General features: G+C 38.2%; 1 protein-coding gene across 1 annotated transcript in view; it reads left to right on the top strand.

The window, feature by feature from the left end:
- The window catches only part of ARHGAP10 (Rho GTPase activating protein 10), a 270,546-nt gene that overhangs the window by 137,597 nt on the left and 123,550 nt on the right, over positions 1-9,399 (top strand). Inside the window, exons 11-12 of the mRNA XM_011359402.2 lie at positions 6,271-6,352; positions 8,521-8,566. Coding sequence (XP_011357704.1) covers positions 6,271-6,352; positions 8,521-8,566 — 128 coding nt within the window. The remainder of the gene's footprint in view (positions 1-6,270; positions 6,353-8,520; positions 8,567-9,399) is intronic.

The following is a 9,399-nucleotide window of genomic DNA, read 5'->3' as shown; positions in this document are numbered from 1 at the left end:
TACAATTGCTTTTAGATTTCTGTCAGGTTTTTCTGTCTCATACTGGCATATTCCTGGGTCTGGTTATCTTGACTGCTTCCTCTCTTGGTGTTGGGTTACATTTTCTTCTTTGCATACCTTGTAAGTTTTTGGTCGATTGCCAGATATTACATTTAAGAGAGCAGTAGGGACTAAAGTGAGTAATATTCATGCCTATTAAAGGGCTAGCCCATTTTTCCATCAGGTTATTTATGTGTCAGGCTGTCTCTTCTGTTGGCAGTTGAGCTGAGATTAGCATTGTTGTTACTTTAATTAGATTCTGTTTATCACAGGTTTCATGTGATTTGAGAATGCCATCAGAATCTTCTCTGGAAGTTCTCTGGACCTGCCTCTCATACTTAACACACACAGTTTGGGGTGGGCATGGGCCGGGGGCTCTCTCCTAGCCTGCTCTCAGACTGTCTCCTTGAGCACTTGATGATGGCCCATGGGAAAGAGTTGAAGGGTGGGCTCAGACTCTCTTTGTGTCTTTGTCTTCTAAGGATTCGAAACCATCCCACCAGCTCATACCCTTACTTTAAAACTTTGTTTAAATTCTGTTTTCTTCATCTCTGATGGCTTCCTCTTTGTTCTGCTGCTTTACAAAAGATGAAAGCCAGCCATGTATACCTGTGTGTTTCCCTCCCTCTCTCCCTCCCTCCCTTCTTCCTTCCTTCCCTCCCTCCCTCCCTCCCTCTTTCTCTTTCTCTCTCTCTCTGTCTTCTCTCCAAGAAGGGGCCTGTAACTTTTTACATTTTAATTCATTATGATTCTTTGCATCTTTAGTTCTCAGATAGTCATTTAAAAATAAAAATGGCTATGATTTTATAAGTTCTCCATCTCGTTCTTGTTAGTGTGAGAATAGGATTGTCTTAACTTTCTACCTTCTAAGCAGAGGCAACAGTTCTTTAGTGATTAATGCTTTGAATTCCTTTGTATTAGAGGGTATGATCCTTCTGACTGTGTCATTGCTTACTTGCTCTATTTGAAACATCTTTTTGATGGACAGAAGAAAGAAGTTATTATAAAATCTTCACCCTTAGTAAAATTAGGCAACATGCTTTTCTCGAAAAATGTATGATTCATAGACTTATACTTTAATTTTTTTTTCCAGCCACATTTATGAAAAACTGATTATGACAGCTACATTTCTTTAATTTGTAAAAAGTGCTTTGTTTGGCTTTGGCACTTTCTCCTCAGTAAAATTTGGCGCAGGACTTGTAACATGCTGGTTGGTTTATTTTTTTCCCCCCTTTTCAACATTCCTCTTAGAAAAGCATTGGAATATTCCTGATTATTACGATCCTAAGTTTGGTTTAACAATTAGATGCTATTAATACTGTAGTTTAAAATGCGCCCAATGTTTCCTAGTCTCATTTTTGCTTAATGATTTCCTACTAATTGATTATTAAAGGAAGAAAAGACTTTGATAAATTTAAAATGATTAACGCATGTTTTTAGTGCACTACATTTTATTTTTCCTATGCTGGTGTTTTAGAGATAGGGGCTTAGTAAATAAGAAATGGGTGTGAGCAGTCTTTGTGATAGGATGGGAACCCAGCTTTATGTAATACTAGTGACTGATCTCTTTAAGTAATGTATTGCAAGCGTGAAATATTCTGGAGAATGTGTAATGTGATGAGCTAATTCTTAAAAGTAGAATTGTTTTATGTTACCATTTTATGATTTGTCAAAATGTAAACAAATAGAATTTTTTTCCTTGTAGGTGACATATCTCTGCTTAATCTCGCAACAGTTTTGTGTTTGTTTTCTGCTATATTCCTCAAAGGACTAGGTAGCTCAGGTCTGAGTCATTGTGCCTGGAGGGAAGGCATATAATAATACTTTAGTTTTTATGCCACATTGGATTTTTATCCAGATATAATAGGGCTGTTTCATTTGAAGCTTGACAGTTGCTTTTTTCCTTACTTTAGTATCTATAATTGCATTTCATAACTCTTCAAATTCTTCATCATGCAACACTTTTTTCTTGTCTTCCAAGTTACTGGCACCAGGCATTCTTTCTCTTACCCAGCATCTCTCTTTGCTGCTCTGTGTGTAATTTGATTAAGAATACTCAGCCATTTACCTGTAGTAAATAGTATTTCCCCTCACATATCACATATGAAAAGCCTTAAGGGAAAAACCAAAAGAAACTGGAAAGCACAAGGGATTTCATCAGGCTCAGTGTCTGATTTTGTGAGTATAGGTATATTAAATCTGTATTTGCTACAATTGTTTTTGGCTTCCACAGAATCCCTTTACTAGTTATTGATGCTATGTTATAATTGATCTGTCTGTTATTATTTGAGTGATGGCTTTATTACTTATTATTTTGTTGCCCAAAGCATGTAGAAGCACCTCTGAATATTAATCAAATGCATTCGTTTTTTCTTCATTTTTGCCATTCTGTCTTATCCTCTCAGTCTTCTAATGAGTCTTTGCAGCCAGCTCTTTCCTATCTTCAGTCCATTTTCCACCCAGCAGCCAGTATTCATGTCCATATTTAATCTGATCATGTTATTCTCCTACTAAAAACCTTCAATAACATTTAGGATAAACCAAATCCGTTGCATGCCCAACAAGGCCCTATGTGGTCGGACCGTAGGCCACCTCTCTAACCTTCCACGGTGCCACTTTACAACTGGTTAATAGGGCTAGTGATGAGGCTAATCCCAGCTTCGCCAACGTGTTTTTTTCTCCTACGTACCTTCTCGGTTTAAGGGACAGCTCTGGCCCCATTTCTCTGACATGGTCATTCATCCTTCAGGCCTCAGATTAAATGTCCCTTCCCCAAGAAAGCCTAACATCCAGAGTTAGGTCAGTCCTTTTTCTTTCTTACTCCTGTTGTACCTTGAAATGCTTAAGTTGCTGCTGAGACTGGCAGCTTAATTAGCCACAGACAGGTCTTCTTGACCACAGTTTAACATATTTGAAGTTAAATGTTTTTATGTTCATGAGTACATCTTCTGATGTCCTTATCGCACCCTCTTCTTCTCAGAAGTGGCTGGATTCACTCATTTACAGTTATTTGTCTGACTTCTTTGCAGCTCTCTATATAATTAAAATTAATTATTTGTCATAAGTTTACTTTCTTCTTTCTCTGCTAGACAGTAAGCCCTTTGTGGGCTGTATGCCTAACCCAGTGCCTAGCCCATGGTAAGGTATGCAGTAAATAATTCCTGACCCTCTGGTACAAGACATAAAGCATGGTTGACAGTCACCCATGGCTCATTGAACTGAATGTATATCAACCCTGTGGTTATCTTCCCATGACAGTGGTTGCCATTTTTGTCCTTGGGTCCCATTATCTCTGCTAGTTTTGCCATTCCTGGTTTAGAAAAGCTGTCAACTTTTTGTTATATATTTGCCTTAACATCTCATTTCACATTTTATACTTTAGTTCACCTAAATTACATATTAAATGTTTGAATGCATGTAATTTTTAGAGAGGTCTGTAGATATGTATTTTTTTCCTGTATAAGAATGGAGCATTCTGGCAGATCTAAGACCCCCATGTGTAAGTATTATTTTATCACTTGATGTAAAGAAAAAAAAATATCTGTGCCATCTGAAGTTTTTATTTTCTCATAATTTTAATTACCTGCCTTGATCCCAATGAGGGTTACTAGGAATAAGGGCCAATATTTCATGTCCCAGTCAAGGAACTTCTGAAAACTGCCTGGTTGTCTGGGCATCTTGCTTTGATTCTTGCTCTGAAAGGAGGTAGAGCTGGAGGATGTGGGACCTTGGCTCCATGCCACGTGGTGCCAGGGACCTGGTAAAGCTGGGCCAGTGCAAGAATGTTTAGAGTAGACAGTAGCCAGCTATTTTGCTGTTCAGGGTTGGGGGATTATTGGTGATCCTTTCCACAAAATTCATAGTCTGGAGAAAATGGTTATAGACAAGAGCCTATCAGTTGCAACTATAGTTATTTCAGAGTGAACTTTAAACAAATAACTTCTCTTCTGCTTCATAATCATCATGCGGAGAGAAAGCATAATGCCTGTGGGAGTGAGTGTTGGGAGCACAGCTTATTCATATTTGGCATAGTGCTTTTGGAATTCTTTATACTTTATAAAAATTATAGTGGTTACTGACTTATGGTTGATTCTTACAGCTTGGTTTTGTTGGAAAAGATTATCTGATAATTTAATATGAGGTGAAATACAATTATAGGTATGATAACTTAAAAACAAAAACAAAAAACTATGTTCAATATCAAAGAAGAACTTGTTTTACTTTTCATTTCAACAATCTACTTAGTTTTCTGTGTTTTGCCTTCCTTGCCAGAAAAGTTTACTTCTAATACTTTTCATCAAATATACAGATTTGTTTCATTTGAGAAACCAACCACAGGTTCAGAGGAATTATTAGTGGTTTTTCTCTCTAGAATTCCTTCCTAATATTGAGTTTTCTGGCAGGATCTCCAAATGTCTGAATAAAGTAAACTGAGAACAGTAGACATTTGGCCCAGAGGACCAACACAGGGCTCTAAGAAAATACAAAGGGAACACACCAAACGATTAACGGTGCTGTCTTCCTGCACGGGTGAAAAGTGACTTTCTGGTTTTACTCTTTCCATGTCTGAAGTGACAATAAATATGTATTTCTTTTATAAATAAAAACCAAATCATCGCTACCACTTCACACTTATTAGGATGCCTACTTTCAAAGAGAGACAGACACAGACAGACACAAAAGAACAGGTGCTGGTGAAGATGTGGAGAATTCTTGTGCTGCTGGTGGGAATACACCGTAGTACAGCTGTTGTGGAACACAGTGTGGCAGTTCCTCAAAAAATTAAAAGTAGAATTGCTATATTACCCAGTGTAGGGAAAAACCCTACTTACAGAATACCTCTACACTTCAAATGTTTGGATTTTTCACACCATACAATTATCCAGTTCTCTACGGGGACCAACTGAGTATCTTACAGTTTAACTCCATTCTGACACTAATCAGAATGAGTGTATACTCCACAGATTAAGGGCTCAGTCTCACAAGACTGTCCTCCCTACTTTAGATGAGATTTGCAAGTCCGGTTGTTACCTGTGCTTTTGACTGACTGGTTATAAATTAACAGTTACCATGACCCTCTTGGGTTCAGTAATTTATTGGATGTCTCACAGAACACAGGAAAACAGTTTATTTACTATGGCCAATTTATTAGGAGGATATTTTAAAGGCTATAAATTAACAGCCAGATGAAGAGTTACATAGGGCAAGGCATGGGGGAAAGAGCTGGGAGCTTCCATGTTCTTTCTAGGCATGCCATCCTCCCAGCACCTCCATGTGTTCACCAGCTTGGAGGAGGTCTAGACCCTGGGTATTTTTATGGAGGCTTCTTTGTGTAGGAAATGATCGATTAAGTCTTTGGCCATAGTTGATTGAACTCAATCTCCAGCCCCTCTTCCCTTCTGGGAAGGGTGAGGGTGGGGTGGGACTGAAAGTTCCAATCCTCTAATCACCTGATTGGTTCCCCTGGCAGCCAGCCCCCATCGTGAGGCTATCCAGAAGCCCCCAGCCCCATCATCTCATTAGTATACAGAAAAGATACTTACATTTCAGAGATTCCAAGGGTGTGCCAGAAAATAGGGTCAGAAACCAAATATATATTTGTTATTATGTCACACCCAGCCATTCTATTTCTGGGTATAAACCCAAAAGAATTGAAAGCTGAGTCCCAAGGAGATATTTGTATACCTGTGTTTAACAGCAGCATTGTTTATAGTAGCACAAAGGTGAAGGCAACCGAAGTGTCCAGTGAGGGGTGAATGGATGGCAAACTGTGGTATATACTTATAATGCAATATTATTCAACCTTAAAAACGGAAGTTCTGACCTATGCTACAATATGGATGAAAATGGAGGATGTTATTTTAAGTAAAACAAGCCAGTCACAAAAAGACAGATACTGTACGATTCCACTTATAAGAGTTACATAGAATAGTCAAATTTAAAGACTCAGAAAGTAGAAGGGGGGTTGTCAGGCTAGGGGATATGGGGAGTTGTTGTTTAATAGGTACAGAGTTTTGGCGTTCTGGAGATTGGTTGCTCAGTAATGTACTCAACACTGCTGAACTGTACAGTTAAAATGGTTAAGATGGTTTTTTTTTTTAATGATGCATAATCGAACACAATTAAAATTTAAAGTACCTTGGTCACCACCATGGAACATTAGAAAGTAGAAAAGGAGCTCTGTTTTTGGCAGCTGGAGTAACCAACCTCACCTGTTCTGGTGTCTTTCAGGCCTGGCGTTCCCTTGACCATGCAGGCGTTCTCAGAAGAGGAAAGGAAGCAGTGGCTGGAAGCGCTGGGTGGAAAAGAGGCTGTAAGAATAATCAGTGGTCCAGTTTTATTTCAAATCCTTTGGAGTTGACTTGTGTTCATTTTTATGTTATTTTTATTCTGTAGTACTTGGAAAATGTTCCCCGTTGAAACTGGTGTTTGAATTCATCTTGGAAGCACTCAGTATTCTAGTCATTTGACTTGAGGTGGCAGCGGTGCACATAAGACTGGTGTATCATTAGTTTTTACTTTTGATGTTTCTTGACTTTGCCACTCGCATTTGCTTTGCTTGAGGAAGTCATCTAAATTCCCCATTTCTCCTTCCTACCTGATGGTACTTTGGGTGATGAGCACAATAAAGGCTTGCAATTCATTTTGATCTCAGTGAAGATGGAACAGTAAATATGAAGCAGTGCAGGCAGTATCATAAGTGACTGCTGTAATTGACTTAGCAATTTATGGTTTAGCCTAATGGATTACTGTATGCAATATCATGCAACTTTAGTGAATGGGCCTCTATCTTCAGATTGGTTCAGGAGTAAATTAAAGGCAGGGATGTAGATCCAGAGGCACAGGAATTCAGTCTGTTTCCCACTTTATTCAAATACTACTTTCATTAAAGTGGACTGCTGACCTTTGGGAGTTGAGAATTGGGCAGATTGCGTGTTGAATTGGGGACTTAGTGAGGATAATTATAGAAAATGCCATAGAATCAATTTAAATAAACTCTGCTTCAAGTATAATAACTGAATAAATTGCCAGTGCAGGTACTAGGTGGGCTTATCTATCTGGAAAGCATTTGCCATTCCAGCAGGATTTTAAAAAAGGAAAAGGGTGTGGTTTGCAAAGTGGAAGAGGGGCCATGCAGTAAAAAGAGAGTTGTTAAAATAGAGTTTATGAAACGGATAGCATTGCTATTGGTAACGGGGGCACATTGGTGAGAGTATGGGCAGTAGGGGCAAGGTGGCCGGGCAGCAGTGCCTGTGGCAGTCTCGATGGGATGTTCGAAAAAGGAAAATCTGAATTATATTTTTTAAAAGTAGCCCTTATACAGGAGAATGTATCATCCTTGTGGGAAAAAAATAGTAAGCAGATTTCTGTATCATTTTATCATGTTTATCTGCATTTAGGCTCTGTAGTTTTATTTGTCTGCTTATTCTTAATTTGTCCTTCAAATTTAACTAGGAATCAAGAGTACTTAGAGCATTAATAGCTACTGAGATCCAAAACAGGGTATGCTAATCCTCTAGCAAAGACAGTGTGTTGACTAGGACTTATCTCCTCAGATGCAAGAGGTGCTTTGAAAAGTGAGTTTGTATAGCAGATAGATCACTTGACTAAGTCCTCAAGATATCAGTTAGTATAACCTTGAAGATGTATATAATCTCTTCTTTAAAGAGCCAAGTAATTAATTCGAGATTCACAGATAAAGGCAAGTCTCCAGAAAGAAATCATGCACTGCATACGTGTACCGCGTATGCTACAGTAGTACCATAAGATTATAATGGACCTGGAAAATTCCTATTGCCTGTTGTAGCCTTTGTGGCATATTACATATTTGTGGAGATGCTAGTATAAACGTACTGCACTGCCAGTTGTATTAAAGTACAGCACTTAGAATTACTATAGTAAGCTGTACCATCTAGGTTTGTGTAAGTGCCGTCCTGTAATGTTCACACAGGATGAAATCACCTACTGATGGATTTCTCAGAGCATATCCCTGTTGTTAAAGAGAGCATAACTGACTTTAGCTATATGTTTATGTGGGGACAGCTAAGGTACTGCATATTTTTTTCAGATGCTATATATGCCTTGCAAATAACGGGGAAGTGCTAGAATTCTTAGAGGCAGCCTAGAATTATTACCTAGCTATTTCAGATGTAGTTATTTAGATGATAGGCAGGAGTCATCTCTTAATAGAGTAAATACCAAATTTTAGAAATTATGGTGAAGAGATGAGTTTAATTGTAAGGTTGAGCATTTCATATTTACATGAACTTCCAATAAGTTCCTTAAGAAATATGGGCCCTTCATCGTATTTTTGCTGCTTTGACATACCTCTGTGAGAGACAAATAGATTGTGTTGACATTTGCACACATGATGGTAATTCACCAATGTCAGTGTATTTTTTGCCTGGTTCTAGATATGCCTATTAAGTCATTTTTATTGATTTGTTAAAAATATTGTTTCCCTTTTTTCTCTCTTACTAGCTGTTCCATAGTTTTAATAGAGCCATCATCCCAAGACCAGAAGGAAGTAAGTGCTAATTTTTAAAAGAGACTGTCTGTCTTTTTCACGAGTGTTCTTGTTTTCATTGCTGGTGTGAGACTCTTGCTGGGTACTCACTCTGCATTCTGTCTAAGCTAATCTTCCAAATGTTACATATATCCTATTTTATTCAACTGGAGGCCTGTTCAGATCTTCCTAGACTACTGTAACCCTCATTGATCTTTCCCATATCTGAGCTTTTAAAAAAGTCTTTCTCTACAATTGCTTTCTCTACAAAAACCAAAATATATTCTGTATAATTCACTTCGATATTTATTCTTCTAGCCATAAATGAACACATAGGAATTTCAGTTATGTGTCTTTCAGCTTCCTTCAGGGTAGGACCTGTTTATCACGTCCCCCGTTTGCAACCCTCCTCACTCTTGATATCCTTTAACTTTAAAGTCTCTGAAAGTGGCTATATGAACATTAGGCCATTGCACCTTAGAAAATAATGGACAATGGCCAAATATTCTAAGACAGTGATCTTCACTTGCATTGTGTGCACTAGAGGAGCATAAAGTACTGCTTGGCTCTGTACTCTTGATTTTTAAACAGATGAACCAAAAATATGATCAGATTTGCTGGATTCTTGATGAATTTAATTTTGATATCTTTGGAGAAGTTAAGACTACATTTATCGCCATGTCCACAGTTTGGAAACAGTGTTACGTAACACACGATTTCAAAATTATCGTGATGTGCCTATCTCTCAAGTCAATGCTTGAATAGAAGACATCTCTTCTAGCCTGGCGTTGGAAACCGTGCGTGGGAAGTTGTAAATGTCAGGAGCACCTTCTTCTTTCTGTCCCTCCCACCCT

Source organism: Pteropus vampyrus, unplaced genomic scaffold (assembly GCF_000151845.1).
Source record: "Pteropus vampyrus isolate Shadow unplaced genomic scaffold, Pvam_2.0 Scaffold47, whole genome shotgun sequence".
Classification (NCBI taxonomy): Eukaryota; Metazoa; Chordata; class Mammalia; order Chiroptera; family Pteropodidae; genus Pteropus; species Pteropus vampyrus.
Note: the sequence above shows the minus strand (reverse complement) of the source record. Positions and strands in the feature narration are given on the sequence as shown.